This window comes from Muntiacus reevesi, chromosome 1 (genome assembly GCF_963930625.1).
Source record: "Muntiacus reevesi chromosome 1, mMunRee1.1, whole genome shotgun sequence".
Taxonomy (NCBI): domain Eukaryota; kingdom Metazoa; phylum Chordata; class Mammalia; order Artiodactyla; family Cervidae; genus Muntiacus; species Muntiacus reevesi.
In genome coordinates this window covers 57,123,705-57,146,597 of record NC_089249.1, presented here as the reverse complement: position 1 = coordinate 57,146,597, position 22,893 = coordinate 57,123,705, and the positions used below count along the sequence as shown (strand labels likewise).

General features: G+C 45.6%; 1 protein-coding gene across 1 annotated transcript in view; it reads left to right on the top strand.

Moving 5' to 3' along the window:
* ARFGAP3 (ADP ribosylation factor GTPase activating protein 3) overlaps positions 1-22,893 on the top strand; it is a 49,966-nt gene that overhangs the window by 5,331 nt on the left and 21,742 nt on the right. The window contains exons 2-9 of the mRNA XM_065945060.1: positions 2,789-2,907; positions 9,159-9,231; positions 11,801-11,932; positions 13,547-13,630; positions 14,956-15,040; positions 16,928-16,990; positions 18,294-18,340; positions 18,903-19,045. Of these exons, the coding sequence (XP_065801132.1) occupies positions 2,789-2,907; positions 9,159-9,231; positions 11,801-11,932; positions 13,547-13,630; positions 14,956-15,040; positions 16,928-16,990; positions 18,294-18,340; positions 18,903-19,045 (746 nt within the window). The remainder of the gene's footprint in view (positions 1-2,788; positions 2,908-9,158; positions 9,232-11,800; positions 11,933-13,546; positions 13,631-14,955; positions 15,041-16,927; positions 16,991-18,293; positions 18,341-18,902; positions 19,046-22,893) is intronic.

The window sequence follows — 22,893 nt, the reverse complement described above, 5'->3', positions numbered from 1 at the left end:
GGGAAAGGAGGAGGGACTCAGCAAGTGTTCGTAGAATCAGTACCACCATCCATTTCTTAGTACCTCAGGCTCTGCCATGGTGTCTGGCATACAGCAGGCAATCAACAAACACCGAAGTGAATGACCGGTGTCTCTCACGTCAGCTGTCCCCCCTCCACCACAGGCTTCATGTGCACCTGTCACCGTGAAGGGCTTCGGAAAATCCACCTGTGTTTTCACACTTGTATTGCCCTCAAGAGGCCAGAAGCCAGATCTCTCTTCATGGTTAAAGTTGGAACAACCTTCACAGAGGTGGCTCTGCCTGAAAAGCATATCTGAAATTTGGGAGTTTTTAAAAAAAACCTCCTATTCATGGAATTTTTACTATTCTGTTGTTCTGGTTTTAATTCATTACAACTATTAATTCCATGACAAGCACTGTGTATGTCTCATTATTAGATGAAGAATGTTTGACTCCAGTCAGTGTTGAGGGGGCTGGCGATAATTTTTGAGCTGGTGATATTTTTTACAAATTGTTCATTTGATTAATATATTTACTGAATGCTTAGTGTGGGTACGTCACTATTTTTCAGGCTCTGTGGGAGATAAAAAAATACCCAGAAAACATTGATGAGCTCTCAGCATGTCTGGGCTCTGTGCGAGTGAGGGAGGAGGGGTCCCCAGGGCCCGTAGGAGTGCCAGGCGCCATCTGTGCAGGAGGGGGCATGCTCCCTGGGCGTGAGCTGTGTGTCTGCTGTAAAAGCGGCCTGCAGAGAGTGGAGGGGGCAGAGGTCGTGAAGGACACAGCGTTCCACACAGCGGTAGCTCTCGGTATCAGTACCCAGTGCAGAACTCAGCATCTTAAAACAACAAACACAACTTGTCTCACACAGGTTTTGAGGGCCAGGAATCAGCGGGGAGAGGGGGCTCAGCTGGGAAGAATATGGGTTTCTTTTTTTCTTTCCTGGAAAACGATTCTATTATTAGTGGAATTCTTAACAGCCCTGTTGTTCCGACTCTAATTAATCAGTAGTATTAATTTCCATGACGAGCACTGTGTCTGTGCCCCTGTTATCAGACGAAGAGTGCTGACCTGAGCCATCCTTGAGGCTGGCAGGGTCAGGGCCGCTCCTAAGGCTGCAGCCGCTGAAGGCTCGGGCTTCTACCCCAAGCGCGCCCACGCCGCGGGCAGCCGGCCTCTGCCTCCCGCTGGCTGTCGGACTGAAGGCCTCGGGTCCTCCCCACGTGGGTCTCTCCACTAGGCTGCCCAGTGTCCTCCGGACATGGCCGCTGGTGTCTCCCAGGGCCAGTGATGCAGGGGAGAGGGAGCCGGGGAGGGAAAGGAAGCCGAGGGCCTGTAGGCCCGAACCCGGAAATGCCGCGGCAGCACGTCTGCCGCATCATTGGTCGCACAAGTCTCCGCGCGGAGTGAGGCTGCAGATTACCTGAGGGCTGAGGACCGGGATGCGGGCTTCCCTGGCGGCTCAGACGGTAAAGCATCTGCCCGCAGTGAGAGAGACCGGGGTTCGATCCCTGGGTCAGGGGGTCCTCCTGGAGCAGTGAAGTGAAAGTTGCTCAGTCGTGTCCGACTCTTTGCCACCACGTGGACTATACAGTCCATAGAATTCTCTAGGCCAGAATACTGGATCGGGTAGCCCTTCTCCTCTCCAGGGGATCTTCCCAACCCAGGGGTCGAACCCTGGTCTCCCACATTGCAAGTGAATTCTTTACCAACTGAACCACAAGGGAAGCCCCGCCCTGGAGAAGGAAATGGCAGCCCTCTCCAGTGCTCTTGCCTAGAAAATTCCATGGATGGAGGAGCCTGGTGGGCTACAGTCCATAGAGTCACAAAGGCTACAGTCCATAGACTCACAAAGAGTCGGACACGACTGAGCAACTTCACTTCACTTAGGACCAAGAGGGCAGGACCCGGGGGCATCTTGGAGTCTGGGTACCACGCTCTCCGCCTCCTCTGGCTGAGGAGGAAAGAACCAGGCGTGAACAGCTGCCATCTGGTGGAGAGCCCTGGGGGTAAGGCCTTGGGTGTTTCCAGCAGGATACTCCTGTCTAGTGTTTGTTCATGTGACCGGGGAGGAGCCCTGTTGATGCTTCATGCATGCGTCATATTTGAGATGATAAACGCACCTGAGTTCCCTTCACTACACATACCGCCGAGTGTTATAATAACCTGCACGTGTGCTTCAACTCTTTGTGACCCAACGGACCGTAGTCCGCCAGGCTTCTCTGTCCGTGGGATTTTCCCAGCAAGAAATAGCGGAGTGGGTTGCCATTTCCTCCTCCAGGGGATCTTCCCGACCCAGGGGTGTGATTCGTATCTCCTGCATCTCCTGCTCTACAGAAGGATGCTTCACCACTGAGCCACTGGGGAAGTGTTACAATAGATACACAATAATATGTGATTTATTATGTGATTAATACACTGTATTAATATTTCTATTAATATGTAATATGTGTAATATAATAATATCATATAAATGAAATAGAAACTTGAGCTTTTTTTAAAAAATTGAAGTGAGATATTTTCTAATAGCCAGTTTGTTTGTTTGTTTGTTTTTTGCTGCACCACTCTGCTTGTGGGGTCTTAGTTCCCTGACCAGGGCTTGAACCCAGGCCCCAGCAGTTAAAGCGCTGAGTCCTTATCACTGGACCACCAGGGAATTCCTTCTAATAATCAGTTTAAATTGTGAGGCTTAAGCAGTTTTCAAGCCAAATCCTGTATTGTCCTATAGGATGGCTGATCTGGCAAATAAGGATCAACTGGTGACTGAGCTTTGAACTTTTCTTTCAGGTGTGTTTTGACTGCGGTGCCAAGAACCCCAGCTGGGCCAGCATCACCTACGGGGTATTCCTGTGCATCGACTGCTCTGGGAGCCACCGGTCCCTGGGCGTCCACCTGAGTTTCATCCGGTAAGGGGGCCTCACCCTGGGGGCGGGAGTGAGTGCGATGTCCACGGGTCTCTCTCCCTTTTTCCTTTCCGTTTGCTTTGCCATCAAGTAACATGAGAGGTAGGTTGAGTCATGGAGATTTAAGTCTAACGGTAACTGAGTAAATTGGGAAAATGAGTAATTTTCTATTCAGTTGCTATTCTGTAGAGCCCGGCCCAAGAGCCGAGGCAGTGGTGTTGAAGACACAGTCACAGTCTAGGGTCTGAGGCAGTATCTCCTTTTCCTTTGTTGTTGTTGTTCAGATGCTAAGTCATGTCCGAGTCTTTGCGACCCATGGACTGCAGCACGCCAGGCTTCCCTGTCCTTCACCATCTCTCGGAGTTTGCTCAAACTCATGTCCATTGAGTCGGTGATGCCATCCAACCATCTCATCCTCTGTTGCCCCCTTCTCCTTTTTTGTCTTCTGATAATTAGCACATGGGAGTCTTGCTCTGACCCCTCCTGGGAGAAGGGGGGTTCTGTCTGTCCATCACTCCTTCGGCTATAGCTAGTTAAGTTGGGGGGACCCTTGGAGCTGGGTTTCGCCTCTAGCGTAATCCCACAGCTCAGGCTCCCAAGGACGTTAATAGAGCTGGAGGGAATGATTTTTGCATGAAAGATGTGTGCAGCGTGAAGCCTTTTTTCTTAACCTGCAGATATGGGTTGCCTGGGCTCCTCTGACAAGTGCCTGTCTCTATCCTGACCCCCTATGGGGCCTTTGTGGGTACCAAAGATACCCCACAGTCCAGTGGGAGGCTGGATGTGCCCTTGTGAGAAGTTAAATACATTGAGATAAAGGATCCCCAGGCAGGCTCCGGGCTTGGAAACCAAACGGGTCGTGCACTCGAGTAGTCCTTGCCTCTGCAGGGGACCCCTGTGGCTCAGATCTGCCCATGGCTGGCCTCCCCCTGTCAGTTCACCTCTTTCCCTGCCTGTTATGACTTAAGGAATACATTGATCCTACAACATGATTACCACAAAGAGCTATTTGTTCCCATGGAGTAACCTATTAATATTATAATTTTTTACTGTATTAACCTAAAAAGCTTTCTTTATGTGCTTTCATGAATTCTTTTTCTCAGAAATCAGTTTATAAGAGCTGCTGCTGCTGCTAAGTCACTTCAGTCGTGTCCGACTCTGTGTGACCCCATAGACAGCAGCCCACCAGGCTCCCCCGTCCCTGGGATTCTCCAGGCAAGAACGCTGGAGTGGGTTGCCGTTTCCTTCTCCAATGCATGAGAGTGAAAAGTGAAAGTGAAGTCGCTCAGTCGTGTCCGACTCTTTGCGACCCCATGGACCGCAGCCTACCAGGCTCCTCCGTCCATGGGAGCAGAACGGGTTAAATATTATACCCGTTTAACTCCGTCGGCAATGATTTAGGGAAGGGAATTCTCTTGTGTGTTCTTACTACTTTCAGGGCATCTGTCAGTTTCCCGTCTTCTTTTCTTTTTCCTTAGATGCAGGATATTTTTAACACTCTCCAGCCCTTGTATCTTTTTCGAATGTGGAGGGGTGTGGTTGCCAGGGCAAGTTTATCTCCGTGTACTTTCCCCCCAGTTACATGGTGACCCGCTCTGCCCGGAGCTCGCGATGCCCAGGCTCCGTGTGCAGCTGGCTCTCTTCCTCTCTGCTTGGCCCTGCCCCCCGGAGGGGCCCTCCCTTTTCCCCACCACACAGCATACTGCCAGTTTAAACCATCCCAGGAAACGGGTGGCTTTCTGACGTGTCCCCAGCTGAGGGGAGGGCTGACTGAGAGCCTGACGCGACTGGACTGCAGGGTCTGTCTGGGCTGTTGCAGGTTTAATCACCACCCTTGGAAAAGTTAGATAAATACAACCGGATGAATCACGATGCTTGTACATGATTCAAAAACAGCCATTAAGGAAGAAAAAAATCTCTGTATGTATAACCTGAGGGCAGCAGTCGCAAATTTGGGCAGGAGAAAGTCAAGGATGATAAAGGTATTTAAGGATTTTTTTTTTTCAGAGGTGAAGGGCTGCTGTTTAAACATTTTTCGTTGATTAAAAAAAAAAAAGCAATTACAAATATTAGTTCATTGGGAAAAAAAGAATCCAAACAGTCCTAGAGTAGGAAGTGAAAGTCCCTCCTCTAGAACTCCGTTCCCTCTTCTTTCTCTCCCCCTGCAAACCGGCCACACATCACATGTGTGCACACATACACATACACACACAAAGTCGCATCTCCTGGGCATGAACATATTAACAGTTTGGCATGGGTGGAATGTTTATTTAATAAGAGCTATGTTTTGGGTTTTTTTAAGTAGAATTTCAAGCCAATAAGTTTGCAAAGGAAAAAAATCATGAACTCTGGCTTTTTGCCAAGCAACAAGGGAAAGGGAGGTTAGGCATCTGCAGAAATGGCCAACTGCGCTGGGCGGCGCCAGCAGAATGGACCTGGTGGCCTGGCCCCGCCCCCTCCCCACCCCCACCCCCGGCCCAGGCCCAGAGCTCTCCCCGCAGGGCCTGTGACACCAAGTCTCCCCAAGCTCCTCTCTGGCCGTGTTTCTTCTCTAGTTCACCATTAAGTGTTTCACCAGCCGTGAGAGGTGCAGGGGGTCTCAACCTTCTATCACCGTTGTTAGGCTGGGGGTACAAATACAATATAAACAGTAAGGTGGTCTCTACAGAGCACGATAGGAAGAAATAGCATTGTGTCTCCTGCCTGGACAATTAGGCAAAGTTTAAACAGAAGGTAGCAGTTGCAGCGAACTTCAAAGGCCTGGTGCGATTTTGACAATGGAGAGACGGAGGGCAGCACTCGGACAGTAAGAAGAAGTCTAGAGAGACTTTTCTGGTGGTCCAGCAGCTAAGACCCTGTGCTCCCAATGCAGGGGGCCCAGGTTCAACCCCTGGTCGGGGAACTGGATCCCACAGGTCACAGCTAAGAGGCTTCCCTGGTGGCTCGGTGGTAAAGAACTGGCCTGCAATGCAGGAGACATGGGCTTGATCCCAGGATCAGGAAGATCCTCTGGAGAAGGGAACTGGCGACTTCTTGCCTGGGAAATCCCATGGACAGGAGAGCCTGACCGGCTGCAGTCCATGGGGTCGCAAGAGTCAGACGTGAGTTAGTGACTAAACCACCGCCGCCACCACTGCAACTAAGACCCAGAGCAGTCAAACAAACAAAAGAAAAGGTGTAGAGATGGGAAGAAATGGAATTCTGGTAGCTAGTTTTTAATGCATAGGAAAATGAGAAGTTAGATTCAGAGGGGAAGGTCTGTGTGACCTTGGCAGGGTCTTGATTGACTGCCAGGCTGGGAGCTGAAACATTATACTCCTGAGGCCCATGAGGGGTGCACCCGGGAGGTGCACCAGACTGATGTCCTGGGCATAGTGGGTGCCCCCGAGGTTCACGAGGCAGTGCTGGGTGGGCCCTGAGAGTGAGGATGCTGGGGCTTGGCTGCTGGGGGTCTGAGTCCCGCTGCCATCCCTTACTAGCTGTGGCTGTGCTCCTTCCTCTCTGTGTCCATCTCCTTCCCTTGAAAGTGGAGACGAGAAGGCTTATACTCTTCCTAGGGCTTTGGGAGGAGTGAGCAAATGAACTCTCATGGATCCTGGCACGTGGCAAGCCGCCAGCTTGTTGACAGTGATCAGATCTGAATTATCTGGGTGCCGGCTTAGTGGATGCAAGAGGAGAGCCTTTTTATGATGTTAGCTTAGAAAGGCAACACCTCTCGTGACCTTGAATTAGCCCATCAAGCCAGTTATACACAAATGGCTGCCTGGAAGCCGTTGCTGGGCTTGTCTGTGAGAGTCTAGATTACTAGTTACGGTGTAATTTACTCCACTTAAAATTTTTGATTCCAGGATAGCTTTGTCATGTTTATTCGTTCTGATTTCATAAGTTTCTGAAATCCGTTTAAATGCTCTACTTACCAAAAAAAAATAAAATAAAATACTGACTACAGCAGCCATCGGTGCTAATTCATGCATTTTTTAAGGCAGCTATGTCTTGACATGTAAGGATTACAGAAGTTGTGGGAAAACTGTTTTTTCATTGACCTAATTTGTTAACAGAAGCTATTTTGTTAAAGGGACACTAATTCTCCAACTTCTCTTGCTTCCCTTGCTTTACATTTTATTAGCACTGTCACAGACTCCTGCCTTTTGCACTCCTCTTAATCTAAATTAAAGGTGAGACGCAACCTACGGGGAGTCACCTCCCCCTGTAGGAATGGGAACTGACAAGCAGTTTGAGTGTCCTCTTAAGGCTGACTGTGTTCAGAGTCCAGTACCATCAACCTTTTATTTTGAAATTCCAATGTTAGCAGAGAAAATCTCTGTCAGGTCAGTTTAAGCACAATCAGTTCTTACTTTCATTTCTAAGAAATATACAGAGAGAGATATTTGGCTTGGGGACTTCGCTGGTGGTTCAGTGGTTAAAACTCCGAGTTTCCAGTGCAAGGGGCACGGGTTTGATCCCTGGTCCAGGAACTAAGATCCTACATGCTATGAGGTGCGACCAAAAATAGATAAATAAAATACAAATACCTTTGTATAAAAAAAATGAAATACTTGTTGTGTGTGTGTGTGTGTGTGTGTGTGTGTGTGTTTTAAGTTAGTTTACGATTAAAAGTTATGAGGCAGGTTAGCAAATCTGAGTACTTATAGCCTCAATTTTAGGACTTCTAAAAATATTTAAAGCAACGTACCTATTATGTGCCTATGCTTGCAGCTGAGAGAAAAATATGGGGTGTTCCTGTCCTCTGGAGGTTGCTGCTTATAACAGTGTGACAGAGTCACCAGAGTGATGATGGTGGTGCTGGTGGTGATGGTAATGCTGGTGATTATAATGATGATGGTGCTGGTGATGGTGGTGGTGGTGGTGGTGATGGTGGTGATGGTGCTGGTGATGGTGGTGACGGTGATGCTGGTGATTATAATGATGGTGGTGATGAGAACTTTAGCCATATGGTAATGACCGTGAGCCAAGCACCTTTCCAATGTTAGCTTATTTAATTTCTATAAGAGTGAAATAGATAGTACTATAATTATCCCTACTTTACAGATGAGGAAAGTAAGGCGCAGAGAGGTTAAGTAATCTCTCCAAGGCCATACAGCTTGTAAAGACAGAGCAGAGATTTGCACTTTAAAGCTCCCTCCAGAGATTGTGCTGTTGACTGCCACCTTGCGTCCCAGGAGGTGGGGGTGGCCCCTAACTCAGCCTGGGGGAATTCATGAAAGTGTGGTGACTAAGCAAGATCTTTCAGAGAAAGAATTTCAGAACAATATACATAATTTAATCACCTTGCTTGGTATTCAGATTACAAAGAAAGATTTTTTTTGTCTTTATAAGAAATCTGTTTATTATAAAGTAGGGTTTAATTTTTTACTTTCTATATGTTACCATGAAGTCAGTTTGTCCTATGTATATTTAATAATAATAATATGTGTTAGTATTAATCTTAAAGTAGCTATTGGCTTCAGAATAACGTCCTAACATTTGCAAAAATTAAATTATACCAATAGGCAGAGAAATAAGAGAAACAGGAAAGGGAGCATAAAAGGATATTTTTTGATGAATATGGAGCTTCTTTTCCTTCTACCTTGCCCATCTAGTAATGGATGGAGCTTCAACCTATACCCATTTCAAAATGTCCATGTTCCTTACCAGTTAGTGTGGGACAAGCTAGTGTTGAATGTAGGGACAGCCTTGTTTTTTGCTCATGTCTATGGATTCAATAGAAAGATTTCTAATATTGTCTACAGTGATCACTTGGTGAATTTTTATAGTTAGGGACTATAATCACTGCTTTTACCTTGCTCTTAGATTACAAACAAGTAGGGTACAAGGTATGGTGGCGGTCAGAGGCACACAGTTTTTGCTTCAGCAACATTAAATGCTTAGTTTTCTCCCCTTCCTGATGGTGGTGATGTTGGGTGGGTCCCTTCTACTTGATAAGACAGTGAGCATCCTCCGGCTGCTGTTAGGGGTCAAACTGTTCGAATCAATAGCTGACCTGGAAAAACTCCAAACAGTGCATCTCTTTTCGGAGCCTTGGCTTCTAGGAAGGGTGAGAGGGTCCAGGAGCAGCTTGTACCAACTGTCATTCACCCAGGAGCCCCAGCATCCCAGAAGCATGTGTCACTGCTAACGGAAACTTAGACTTCTTCAGGATCCTGCAGATTGAGGAAATCTTATCCTTAAGAGTCGAGTGACTTGATTCTGGGGAGGAACAGTATTAACATTTCAAAATATTTTTTTCCATTTAGATCTACAGAGTTGGATTCTAACTGGTCTTGGTTTCAATTGCGATGCATGCAAGTTGGAGGAAATGCTAATGCAGTAAGTTCATCTCAGATTTCTCGTTTTCTTTTTGTGCACATGTGTGTTGCACTCGTAAAGAAGTTCAGCATTTGCACGTAAGAGTTCAGGAGGCTCTGCTGGACGGCGGGAAGACACAGTGGGCTTGTGAGCTGGATGACCCAGATGGCTTCTTTATCCAGAAATCTATTAGAAACCTGATGTACACAAAGCACTGGGTTAGGATGCAGTGATGGACAAGATGACTGAGACTCCTCCCTTACCGACAGAGACAGAGAGCAAGTAACGAAGTAAATAAACAAGAAAGTAACAGGTGGTAGTAAGTGCTTTGAAGAAAAAGAAAATAGGAAGTGATGATGTAGAGGAACTGGGAGGCTTCTTTATGATAGTACAGTTTTTTAATGTCTGAGGGTGTCTTTTGTACTCAGATGGAATGCTTCAAGCTTCTTTCATCTCAATTTATTAAATCTACAAATTAAAAAAGCCATTTTCCAAATCTTCAAATATAGTATATAAATATCATGTATCAATTTATAAACTTAGTAATTTCTCTGTGAAAGTAGCTTTTGAAGTGTTCAATTAATATATAATAGAAGAGCAAATTTCCTTAACCCCATTTACAAACCTAGCTAAGGATCCTCAAACATTTTAAACTTCATTTACAAATTCAATAGATCTGATTTCTAAAACACTAAACTGGCAGCCTTACAAACCTAGCCAGCAAAATCTCCCTTTATATAAAATACCATTATAAGTTTATAGCAGTATGCCAAAATGATATAGGTTGAGTAAGTAGAATTCCCTGAGACATACCATTAAATGTTCAAAGTATTAGAAATCAGTAAATAAAAATAAATACATATGCACTTTTTTTTTTTAGAAAGGGACTTCCCTGGTGGTCCAGCAGCTAAGACTCCACACTGCTAATGCTGGGGGTCCCGGGTTTGATCATGGGTCAGGGAGCTAGATCCTGCATGCCGCAGCAATGCTCCCGCATGCTGCAGCTAAGACCTGGTACAGCCAAGTAAATACATAAAAATAAATACTCAAAGTATCAGAGATCAAACTGGTATCCACTTCAAGTAAAATTTATATCGAGCTTCAATTAAATATTCAAATTTAAAACAGTAAATCTAAAAAAATAATTTTCAAAATACTGGTTTCCTTTGGATCAGTGTCTCGGCCTTTTTCTTCATTACTGTCCCCTAAGCAGAAAAATGAAATTTAAATTCATCAGTCAGCTTGTTTTAAATTTAAATTTGATTTAGTTTTCCCTAGTGAGAGAAATGAAATACCAAGGACTATGATTTTTGACTGGTAGGGGTGATCTTTGGAAGGCTACAAAGTATGGTAATAACTAAGTTTCTTTTTTTTTCCACTTTCCAAGAAATATTCCCCTGTTAGAATGTAAGCCTTCAGTATTTCAAGCATGTGATTAGAAAACCACGCCCATGTTCATTATGTCCACAACCTTGTTCTTCACCTTAATACTGTGGGTTCGATAGTCTCTGTCCTTATTTCTAAACCTTCATCAGGCTGTAGGGCCCCCACCCAGCTCCAGAGAGCAGCGTCAGTCTCAGCCAGCTGATGCTGGGGAGTGGAGGGGGGCAGGTCAGTCAGCGGTCGCTCAGCTCAAGCAGAAGCTTGGGTTTGAATGCCAGCTCTGCCCCTCGCCAGTCTGTGTGACCCTGGGCAGCTTGTTGGACCTTTCTGCTTCAGGCTCGTCTGTAAACAGCAGGTGTCTGAGAGTGTGGCCATGAGGGTTTGATGCGATGGTACCCACTAAGAACTTTGACAGGACCTGGTGGTACGTGTGGGTGCCCAGTACCATAATTTGTCCCGTTGAATTCACAAAAGGATCACTCACACAGGCTTTTAAAACACCTGCTTTAATTAAGCTGTGAATGCTGTCATCATGTCTGTACAGAGATCCTTCAGAGATGCTGCGAGCAGAGTCCTCTAATAAGTCCCTGCTTCAGTACCGTGCCTGTGCTGTGGCCTCCCCCGATGAGGAGATAGTGCTCACCCAGGAGAGGGTTAGCTTGGCTCTTGCTTACTTCGTTTATCAGACATTCCATCTTAGGGAGCCCCCGTGGTGGCCTAGTGGTTAGGATTCCGGGTTCTTCCTGCTATGCCCCAGGTTCCGTCCCTGGCTGGGGAAGTGAGATCCCGCAAGCCACACGGCAGAGCCTAAACACATAATTAAATCATCTCATACAGATGCAAAGAAAAGAAAAGAAAATTTAGTCCGGTTTAGTAGGACTCTAAGCTAAGGTCAATCGCTCAAGTTAGACGCAGTCCTGAGTGGAAAGCATGTGCCCAGATAACATTCAGGATGAAGGAGGTGTTCTAGGGAGCAGTGAGGGGCCGGTTATTTTGTTCTGTCAGGCATATCTCACGTCTACTTCTACCAGAATATTAATGTTACGTCTGTGGAAGGTATTACTCCTTCTACAAGGAAAAATTTTCTAAAAATCTTTCACGGTTCAAGTTGTATTGGTTTTCACTAGTATTTTCAAAAAGGCCCTTCATAGTAATGGTTTCAGACTGAGCGCAGCCCTGCCATTAACCCGCGTCCTTTCCTCCGCAGTCTTGCTTTTTCCATCAGCACGGGTGCGACACCAGCGACACCAACGCCAAGTACAACAGCCGCGCCGCCCAGCTCTACAGGGAGCGGCTCAAGGCGCTGGCCTCGCAGGCCACGCGGAAGCACGGCACCGACGTAAGCACGGCCGCGGGGCGGGTCTCCAGCCCACGTGTGTGTTTCAGCGGGCAGAGTCCCTCACGTCCCAGCCGTGCCTCCTGGCCAGACTCTCGTACAAGGAAACGGCGTGGAGCCGGTTGTCATCATTTACCGTCCTGCTCAAAATCGTTGCCGTGAACACTATGCGGCAGTCCTGCAGCGTCACTTTTATTTGTCAGCTGATCAGCACTGACCTCATTTTACATGCTTTTTGTTTAAAGACACCTTTTTCAAGGAATTCCCTGGCTTTCGGTTGTTCTTTGTATCTATTTCTAATAATAAAAATGTGCCAATAGACTTAGGAAGAAAATAATCCATAAAGCGAAAAGTTTAAAGGTTTTTAACATTATAAGATTTATAGTTCAAGGTATAACAGATATTTATAAAAAAGAGCTAGCTACACCATATGACTTAATATTTTAATATTATGACTAAATATATATGTTCATCATCTTCCCTTCCATCATACTCCCTCTCCAGTATTTCCTAGCTCTAATAATTGACATCATCATCATCTGCCAAGTTGCCTAAGTCAGAAATGTGGGCATCATTCTTAATTATGACCACTCTGTCAGGCTCCCCTTGTGGCTCAGCTGATAAAGAATCTGCCCGCAATTCAGGAGACCTGGGTTCCATCCTTGGGTTGGGAAGATCCCCTGGAGAAGGGAAAGACTGCACACTCCAGTATTCTGGCCTGGAGAATTCCATGGATTGTATAGGCCGTGGGGTTGCAAAGAGTCGGACACGACTGAGTGACTTTCATTTCACTTTCATTGGTTGAGACTTTGCCTTCCATTGCAGTGGGGGCCACGGGTTCAATCCCTGGTTGGGGAGCTAAGGCCCCACATGCCTTGACCAAAACATGAAACAGAAGTAATATTGTATCAGATTAAATGAAGACTTTAAAAATGATGCACATAAAAAAAAAAATTCCTGAAAAAAATAAAGACACCTTCTTCAGTGCATATTGTTGACACATTGACTCTGAGCCCGTGGCCAAGGGCACTGTGGCTTGAGCTGAGTGAAGCTCATCTAACTGCATCTCTGTGCTTAGTTACACGAGGTGGCACTTAGCACTGAGATCGGGGCCATCGTGAATGACGGATGCCAGCAAAAGGCACAAAAGCATGGAAGTGTGCCAGTCAATAGACCGCAGAAAGGGCCGGTGCCTGCAGCAGGGGCGGAAACCAGGGCGCTGAGCATCGCACCGTGGGGGACACACTGCTGCTCTACACGTGTCCAGGCAGGGCGGCACATCTAGGGTCCCAAGTTAATTGCAGAGTAGGCGAGTTCATGAAGGAGGAATCCACAAAGCGTGGTGACTGGCGGTACTTTGGAACATGCACCTAGACGTGAAGTCCTTGATCTTCCCTTTTCAGAAATGGCTTGGGGAACTGCCTTTTGCCTTCCACAGGGCCTGGCAGCACAAGTTACTGGATCTATGCGTTGCTAAAATGTACTCAGGGGCCCTGGCTTTATAATAATGGAAAGTATGAATCTTTAGCAGACAGGCCTCTAGAAAGGCAGGGAACTGTATTAAATAAACCCTCGAAAGCAGGTGAAGTGCTGAGCGATCTGTGTGTTCTGTTCCAGCTGTGGCTTGATAGCTGTGTGGTCCCGCCTTCGTCCCCGCCACCGAAGGAGGAAGATTTTTTCGCCTCTCATGCTTCTCCTGAGGTATGTGTTACACCTTACATAGTTTTAAAGGGTGCTCCCCTGATATAAATTTTAAAGGGCCTGTATTTAAAGTGTTTCAGTTAGGACAGAGGCCAAGCTGCTGTGACCCACAGCACTGAAACAGTCACTTAGAGAGAAATAAGTTTCCCAGCAGTAGTTCAGGGTCATCCAGGGCTGCTCATCTCATTGTGTGGCTCCCATCTCAGGGTCCAGAGTGGCCACTCCAGTTCATGACCTTTGCCGGCCAATGGGAGGAGGACGGACATCCACATCCAGGGAAGCAGTGCCCCAGCCTTTTACAGTCTGGAGGTAGCATTGCTTCTGCTCACTCGCTTCCTGCCGTCTAGAGTTCAGTCCCACGCCGTGTACCGAGCTTCCTGGGAGGCAGAGGTCTTACTAGGGACCTGTCCAGTGCAGTTCAGAGCTTTGCAATTGACAAAGACAGTTTGGGGGACTTCCCTGACAGTCCAGTGGTTACAACTCTGCGCTTCCCATGTGGGGAGTGCAAGTTTGATCACTGGTCAAGGCACTAAGATCCCACAAGCTGCACGGTGTAGCCAAAAGAAAGAATGAAGACATTTTTTTAAACCCAGATTTGAAAAGAAATTTGAATCTCATTGCGCCTGTTAGCTGTGTACGTAGAACATCTCTCAAGGCTATTGAGAGAATGAGCACATGATGGAGAACTAACTGTAGATCTGTGTGTACGTGTGGGTTGGTGTACACACACAAGGCGTATGGCCTAGCTCTGTTCACTATGAGGCCTAGAGACAGAGACACCCCAGAATGACAGGCACACCCAGCACCCACACCCTCATTTCTAAATGCTGTTCTCCAATAGAAGGAACTAGGGCTACCTTTGGAGAGGTGACCAATTCCAGGACTGGAGTTGCAGGGGCAGAGGAGCCTGGAGTACCCAGTGGTACTGGAAGTAAGGGAGCGCTAGGAGGCCAGGGCGGGGGATTGGACGAGGCCACGGCTGAAGGACTCGGGAGCCAACCTGGAAGAGGTCCCGGTGGTCAGAGCTGGATCCATTTGAACAACAAAATAAATAATGATAGTACTGGGCTGTAATACAAAGAATTGACCAATATCCACGAGTCGATTACTGATACAAATAGATGACTGCATAAAGGAATGGAGGAAAGGGACAGTCTTCCTTATAGAAAATTCCAAATCATGAGTATACTTCCCACCCTTCAGGATGTGGGGCTTAACCCGCTCCCCTGGCATGAGGACTGGACTTGATGACTCACTTTTTTTGAAGTTTGTTTTTTATGACTTTTCGTGCTTTGCTGGTAATGACTTTTATCCCCTGGCTTCAGGTGAGCAGCACAGGGTGGGCGTCACCACAGCCAGAACCTTCTTTAACTCCGAGGAACCTGGACACCCCTCCAGCAAGCAGTGAAGGTAACCCTGAGATTCGTGTTGTAGCGCCCTGGGCCTCTGCGGAACGCCTAGAAAATGAGACCCCTGCATCTACCAGGAGTAGGGAAAGATGCCCATGGTCCATTATAAAATGGAGAGAGAGGATTACTGAACATGGAGTATGTATGACCTAACTTTTGTAAAAAACAGGTAGCCAAAATCACACATGCAGTTAACACGGAAAATGAAATTGCTGAGGATTTTTACTTTCAACATGATACAAGTTTGAAGTGACCGAACTTTTATCATGAGTATATGTTACTTTTATAATCAGAAAAGTAAGTGAAAGTGAAAGTCACTCAGTCATGTCCCACTTTTTTCAACCCCATGGACTATACAGTCCATGGAATTCTCCAGGCCAGAGTACTGGAGTGGGTAGCCATTCCCTTCTCCAGGGGATCTTCCCAACCCAGGGATCGAACCCAGGTCTCCCACATTGCAGGTGAATTCTTTACCAGCTGAGCCACAAGGGAGGCCCAAGAATGCTGGAGTGGGTAGCCTAACCCTTCTCTAGCGGATCTTCCCAACCCAGGAATCGAACTGGAGTCTCCTGCATTGCAGGCAGATTCTTTACTAACTGAGCTATCTTATAATCAGAAAACAAGATTCCAGGTTAGAAAACTATGGGCTTCCCCAGTAGCTCAGCAGTAAAGAATCCACCTGCAATGCAGGAGACATGGGTTCGATCCCGGGGTCAAGAAGATCCCTGGAGGAGAAAATGGCAGCCTGTTTCAGTATTCTTGACTGCAGAATCCCATGGACTGAGGAGCCTGGTAGACCACAGTCTATGGCGTTGCAAAGAGCTGGCCACAACTGAAGCAGCTGAGCACACATGCACGCATTCTGTCAATAGTCAATGTCTCATAATTCACATTTGGTCATTTTAATTTAGGGTTATGTTTATTGTAAATCTACTTACATCACTTGCTTACATTTAAAAAAAACCACCCATGGATCAAAACATCGATACTTTCTGTTTTAAAATTGAGCATTTTTTGTTAGCCAGAAAATTAGTGTAAATTAACAACAATAAGGTATAGTTTTTCACCTAATCAGTGACCTGCTGGCAGGTGGGCCCCTCAGACATGCTGGCCTGTGAGAGTCAAGCGTGGAACTGCTTTAAGAAACTTCGTGTAACAGGAGGGACTAAAGAGTCACCAAGCTCCAGATCAGGTGATGGTCCTGAGAAGCCTTCAGGCAAGGATTTGCTGGAAGGTTGGACAATAAGTGACATTTTCATCAAGTAGAGAACCCTGAAGGGAGAGTCATTCAGCTCTACATGAGAAGGGGGTCAGGAAAGTCCATTCATTTCTTTTTCGGCCAAATAATATCCCATCTATTGCATGAATATGCTACATTTTGTTTATCCATTTTAAGGTAATAAAATTAAGAGAACAACATATTTTAAAAATAAAAACCTTAATGGAATTCCTAACCAGGATCAGTTTTTTAGATCAACTAGAAAACTCAGCAGATTTCTTGGCAACTGAAAATTTAGGTTTCTATCATTGATTGGATTCATATTAGACTTGCCAAATGTTAACATATTGGGTTGGGTGTATAGTCCACATATGTACTAGGTATCTCAAAACAGTTTACTTTAAAACACCAGACCATAAGGTAGGATTCCAAATTATAATGATTAGGGAGACCACTAACAAAGCAACTGGATACAAAATACACTTCTATTTTAATGGATTTTTAAATTAGAATTCTTAAAGTGATAAAATATGGAGCTGAAAAGAAAAGACAATCATTGATCTGCCTGGATAAGATTTGTAGTACTGAACAAATTGGATGTGTTACATATTCAAAAGCACATTTGATGAATCTGTTTTCTGGGTTGACATCAATATTTTTAACTTTCAGGTGCAGCAGAACAAGGACCAAGTGTGGAAGGTCTTAATGTACCAACAAAGGCTGCTGTAGGCGGTATGTGTTACCCTGTAGTCTGATTTAGAGAGTGAGGTTAATTAAGAAAAAAATGAATCCCGTCTATACATTATGCCTAGAACTTACAATGTAATGAGATTTATTTAAACAAAAAATGCTGTTTTGTTTTGGCCAGCTTGGTGACTGTGAAACGCATTAGCCTCTGTACCTGGCCAAGGTTGCTCTTGATGCTTTTTGATTTGCTGGTTTATGTCCCAGCACAGGCAGAGGGCAGAGCAGCCACATCATTCCTAGTTACTCAAGAACTCTTAGCATTTTCTTCTTTCTGATTGTATTGTAGGTGAACTTAATCTCTAATTTTTCATTATCAGGGAAATTAGTGCATATCACACTGCATTAATTGGAAAGCAACAGCTTTGGTGAAAAATAACTAAACTATTAGAAATGTCTCGGGTATTTCCCTCATGTATTAATAGACGTGTAGGAGGCTGGATGCAGGTTATATGACTGCCACAATGCACATCTAAAAGAAAGTGAAGAAAAGGAGGATTTCCATGAATGTCTTTTTTTATACTCCAAATGTAATGATGTTATTCTCTCATTAAGGACTAAAAATTTTAATCTTCATGGTTTTATGCTATCTTTTCCTGTTAAATCACATTCTCATCTTTGTAAGAAAAGATTTTATTCTTACTAGGTCTCTTACACATAATTCTAAAGCCAGAATATGTAATCTATGATTAAAATTTACCCAGAAAACAATTTTTAAGAAACTTTATCTAAAAGCATCATATATTTTTGTGCAATTTAGTAAATAATGCTACCAAAATAATAGAACGCTTTCCGTTTCTGATTGGTTAGTGTGATAAAATCTGCACATAAACCAGAGTGGGAAAGCACCTCACTGGCTGCTTTAGTTATATACGTGATGCTGGCTAGCTTTATATTGTAAAACAATTTTGAAAATTTTTGAAGAGTAGAGATTACTAGGCGGGTTTGTTCTAATATCCAAAATGCTCCTGAAGAAAGTGGTGAATGAGGCAAGCTCAGGCTGTGTATTTCTCTGCAATGCGGTGTTCACCGCCACCCCCCCCCCCCCAAAATATATACTCTCTGAGTTTGGATGCAATCTGAAAATACTGAGAACTCTATTTTGATGAAGCTCTGTTCATCTGAAATACGTTGATGTACTTGAGTCTCTGGATGACAAACTAATGTGGAAAATGTTATAGTCTCTTAAACAATAAAATACAGTATCTTAGAATTTTTTTAAAAATACACTAAAAATAGGAAAATTATGTATTTCTAGTGGTCTGACTTTCTACTTTTTGTCTTTTGACAGAGATTTCTTCTATCATAAAAAAGAAACCAAATCAAGCTAAAAGAGGAGTGAGTATTATGTATTAACTGTCTGGTGATTTAGCTTTAAAATGACTCTTGGACTCGAGGAAGCCACCTTTGTCATTTTTACTTCTATTGTTTTTGAGGCACAATCTGATAAATGCCGCTTTGATAAAAAGTTGGTTTGCTCAATGGAGTGACGTTATACATGGTGAAAATTTTCTGCAGTGAGTGTTTCACATTTCTCTGTTGGCGATAAAGCTCTGAAATAAAAATCAACCGAGGCTCCCTGGGGTTTCTGTCATGCTGCCGTTTCTAACAGTGCCATTGGGCGAAGCTGGGAGTGTTGTCCGCAGTTGAGCATTCAGCTTCTGAGGTTCCGTTCATAGCCCCTGCCCTGGATGCAGGTGCGAGGGCTGAGTCCTGACCTCGTCACTTGCCGGCTGTGTGATCTTGCTCATGTCTCTTCACTAACAAGAGCTCAGGTCCTTCTCCGTCTCCTGGAGATGGTGACCATGCCGGACTAAGTAATAACCCTCAGTAACTGTCAGCTGTCATTGCAGACATTCTCAAAGTTGGGTACAATGTAATCTTCTACTGTATCCTCCAGCTTGGGGCCAAAAAAGGAAGTTTGGGAGCCCAGAAACTGTCAAATACGTGCTTTAATGAAATTGAAAAGCAAGCCCAAGCCGTCGATAAAATGAATGCACAGGAAGACCTTCTGTCCCGGGCAGCACCTAAGGAAGAGTCCATGTAAGTTTGATCAAATCATACTACCATTCTAGTTACAGACTAGAATGTAGTAATCTAGTAACTACATTTATTTACAGTTATTTACTGGGCTTCCCAAGGTGACGCTAGTGGTAAAAAACCCTCCTGCCAATGCAGGAGACACAAGAGACTGGGGTTCGATCCCTGGGTTGGGAAGATCCCCTGGAGGAGGGCATGGCAACCCACTCTAGTTTTCTTGTCTGGAGACTATCCCGTGGACAGAGGAGCCTGGTGGGCCACAGTCCACAGGGTCGCAAAGAGTCAGACAGGACTGAGGCGACTTAGCACGTGTGTAAGACGCAAAGCTATTAACTAAATGACTCTGAGATTTGCTTTCCAATGCCGTTTATTTTTACATCTGTGTGTAAGGAGGGAAATGCAGAATTTGGTATTACGAGAGTTAATACCACATGGACATGTAGATGAGAAGAAGAGAGACCAGTATTTAGGGAGGGCAGCCACCATTTCCAGTTGAAGTTGTGTGGACAGGATTTGGGTGAGGTCAGCAAGAAGGGAAAGATAGAGATGTGTCAGGAGGTACTGCCCCAGGAAAGATGCTCAGCGTCATTAGTCATCAGGGAAATACAAGTCAAAGCCACAGGGAGATACCTTCTCACTCTCAGGGAGCTGTGATCAAGAAGACGGAAAACTAGTGTTGGTGAGAATTAAGAAACTGGAGCACTCATGCTTTGCTGGTGGCAAAGTTACCATATGACCCAGCATTTCACTGTGCAGTATATTCTCAAAGTAATGTATATGCCCACAAAGTCACACGAAAACTTGTGCACATGTTCACAGCAGTACTCATCCGTATAGCCAAAAAGTAGAAGCAACCCAGGTGTCCACCATCTAGTAAACAGATGAACAAAATGTGTGTCCGTATAGCGGAATATTATTTAGCCATGAAAAGGGATAAGGTACTGATACATGCTGCAGCATGCACAAATCTTGAACAATTTATGCTGAGAAAGACCCTGGCCACAAAAGACCACATATTTTATGATTGCTTAGATGTGGACTGTCCGAATCAGGCAAATCAAGAGACAGAAGCAGACGGGTGGTTTCCAGGGGCAAGGGCAGAGAGAAGAGTGGGGTGGGACTGTGGGTGGGTGGAGTTTCTTCTGGGGTGATGAAAATGTTCTGGAATTAGATAGAAGTGATGATGATAGCCTTGTGAATACACTAAACTGAATTGTGCATTTTAAAAAGGTGAATTTTATGATACGTGAATTATATCTCAGTAGTGAAAACGGTGTTTGTAATGTGAAGCCCCATTGGACCTAGCGACTAACTTCTAATTGTGTGATGGGAGGTTTTGGGTATGGTGGAATCTCCAGAGGTGCTGAGCCTGGACCGTGAAGAGTTCTCAGAGGCAGACTTGGGGGTGGTGGCAGAGAGAGGGAGGAGGAGTAGCCCAGGAGCATGCGGAGGAGGGAATCTAGGCAGTGGCTGTGGGGTCCCGCCTGGATTGGAGACATTGGAATGATGGCATGGGTCACCCTGAAGTCGGACCAGCCGGGGGGTTTACATCACATCTGAGGAGAGTGCCATGAGGCAGGGATATGTTTTGGAAAGTGTGTTTGGCCATGATATCCAGGGCAGAAAGAATGGGGGGAAACCTGGAAGCCAGGAGCCCAGCCCAGAGACTTGCTTTAGGTAGGTCCTTAAGGTTGTTGAGAGGATGTCACTGCGTTGAAACAGAAGGGACACACGGCTACCTGGAAAGGACCGGTGACTGGCATAAGGGTCCAGGGTCATAGGAGGGAAGACAGGAAAGGTGTCCTGGATTCCTGTTTTGTACACATGTGTATTTTATCTGTATGGTATTTTCTCTTGTTGTCATGTGTATCTCTTGTGTGTGTGTGTTAGTCACTCAGTTGTGTCTGAGTCTTTGTGATCGCATGGACTGCAGCCCACCAGGCTCCTCTGTCCGTGGGGATTCTCCAGGCAAGAACACTGGAGTGGGTTGCCATGCCCTCCTCCAGGGGATCTTCCCGACCCAGGGACTGAACCTGGGTCTCCCGCACTGCAGGCAGATTCTTTATGATCTGAGCCCCCAGGGAAGCCCCTATCTCTTTTAGCGTGGCTTCATTACTACAGGTTGTATAATGAAGAAAATACTGCTACTTACTTTACAAGATTGTTAGAGGATTCATCTAGTTAGTGCTCATTAGAGTGCATCAGACAATGCCTAGCGCATAGTAGGTGCTCAATCAGTGTAGTTTCTTGCTATTCACGCTCACAGTTTGCTCAGTGAAGGTGAAGTCACTCAGTTGTGTCCGACTCTTTGCGACCCCATGGACTATAGCCTACCAGGCTCCTCCGTCCATGGGATTTTCCAGGCAAGAATACTGGAGTGGGTTGCCATTTCCTTCTCCAAGAACAAAGCTTCAGATGGTAGCTAACTCTACAGCGAGCTGAGCCACGAGGGAAGCCCAAGAATACTGGAGTGGGTAGCCTATCCCTTCTCCAGGGGATCTTCCCGACCCAGGAATCAAACCAGGGTTTCCTGCATTGTGGGCAGATTCTTTATGAACTGAGCTATCGGGGGATACCCTTGTTCAGTGGACTTCTTATGATGAGCCTGGATCATTTGAAATGGGTGGTTACTCCTCATTGTCATTTAACTAATAGCACCTAGGGGGCAGCACTAAACTGTATTTAGGTTAAATATGATTTGAGATGTCAAAGGGGCTTCACTGGTGGCTCAGATGGTCAAGAATACACCCGCAATGCGTGAGACCTGGGTTCAGTCTCTAGGTTGGGAAGATCCACAGGAGAAGGGCATGGCAACCCATTCTTGCCTGGAGAATCCCCCGAGCAGGCTACAGTCCATGGGGTCACAAAGAGTCGGACACAACAGTTTGTTGTGATCCACACAGCCAAAATCTTTAGTGTAGTCAATGAAGCAGAAGTACATGTTTTTCTGGAATTCTCTTGCTTTTTCTATGATCCAGTGGATGTTGGCAATATGATCTCTGGTTCCTCCGCCTTTCCTAAATCCTTCTTGAATATCTGGAAGTTCTCAGTTCACGTACTGTTAAAGCCTGGCTTGGAGAATTTTGAGCATTACTTTGCTAGTGTGTGAAATGAGTGCAATTGTGTGGTAGTTTGAACATTCTTTGTCATTGCCTTTCTTTGGGATTGGAATGAAAACTGACCTTTCCCACTCCTGTGGCCACTGCTGAGTTTTCCAAATTTGCTGGCAAGTTGAGTGATTTGAGATGCTCTGTGTAAGATTCACTCTAAGTTGTCACAGACTTCACTTTGATGTCTCTGACTTAGCTAGGTTTCTTAACACTGAGAAAGGCGGAAGGTTAAATCTGAGTGTTTGGGAGTGGACTCCGTGCAGATCACTCATGCATGAGGTTTTCTCAGAGAACTGGTAAAATTGTTGCCTGATCAGAACAGGAGATGGGGAAGTAGAAAGCAGCAGTCCCCTCCCTGCAGGTCAGGGGGACAGAGACTAGTGCGTTAATGTTAGAGACAGCACCAGCCTTAATCAGGACTGCCCGATGGAGCATAAATGCGAAGATGCAGATCATGGGGTGTTTATGAACTGGACTTGGGAACCCAGTGAATCCCTTTGTTCAGAACGGCTGCAGCCCAGGCCCTGACCACCGCCCTGCCGCTCAGACGCATCACAGCTCAGTTTCACAACTGTGCCAGCTCTGAGAAGTGTCCAGGCTTTGTTTATTTATTTACTTTTTAATATTTGCTTATTTATTGGGGGCTTTCCTGGTTGCTCAGTGGTAAAGAATCCACCTGCAATGCAGGAGATGCAGGTTCAATCCCTGGGTCTGGAAGATCCCCCAGAGAAGGAAATGGCA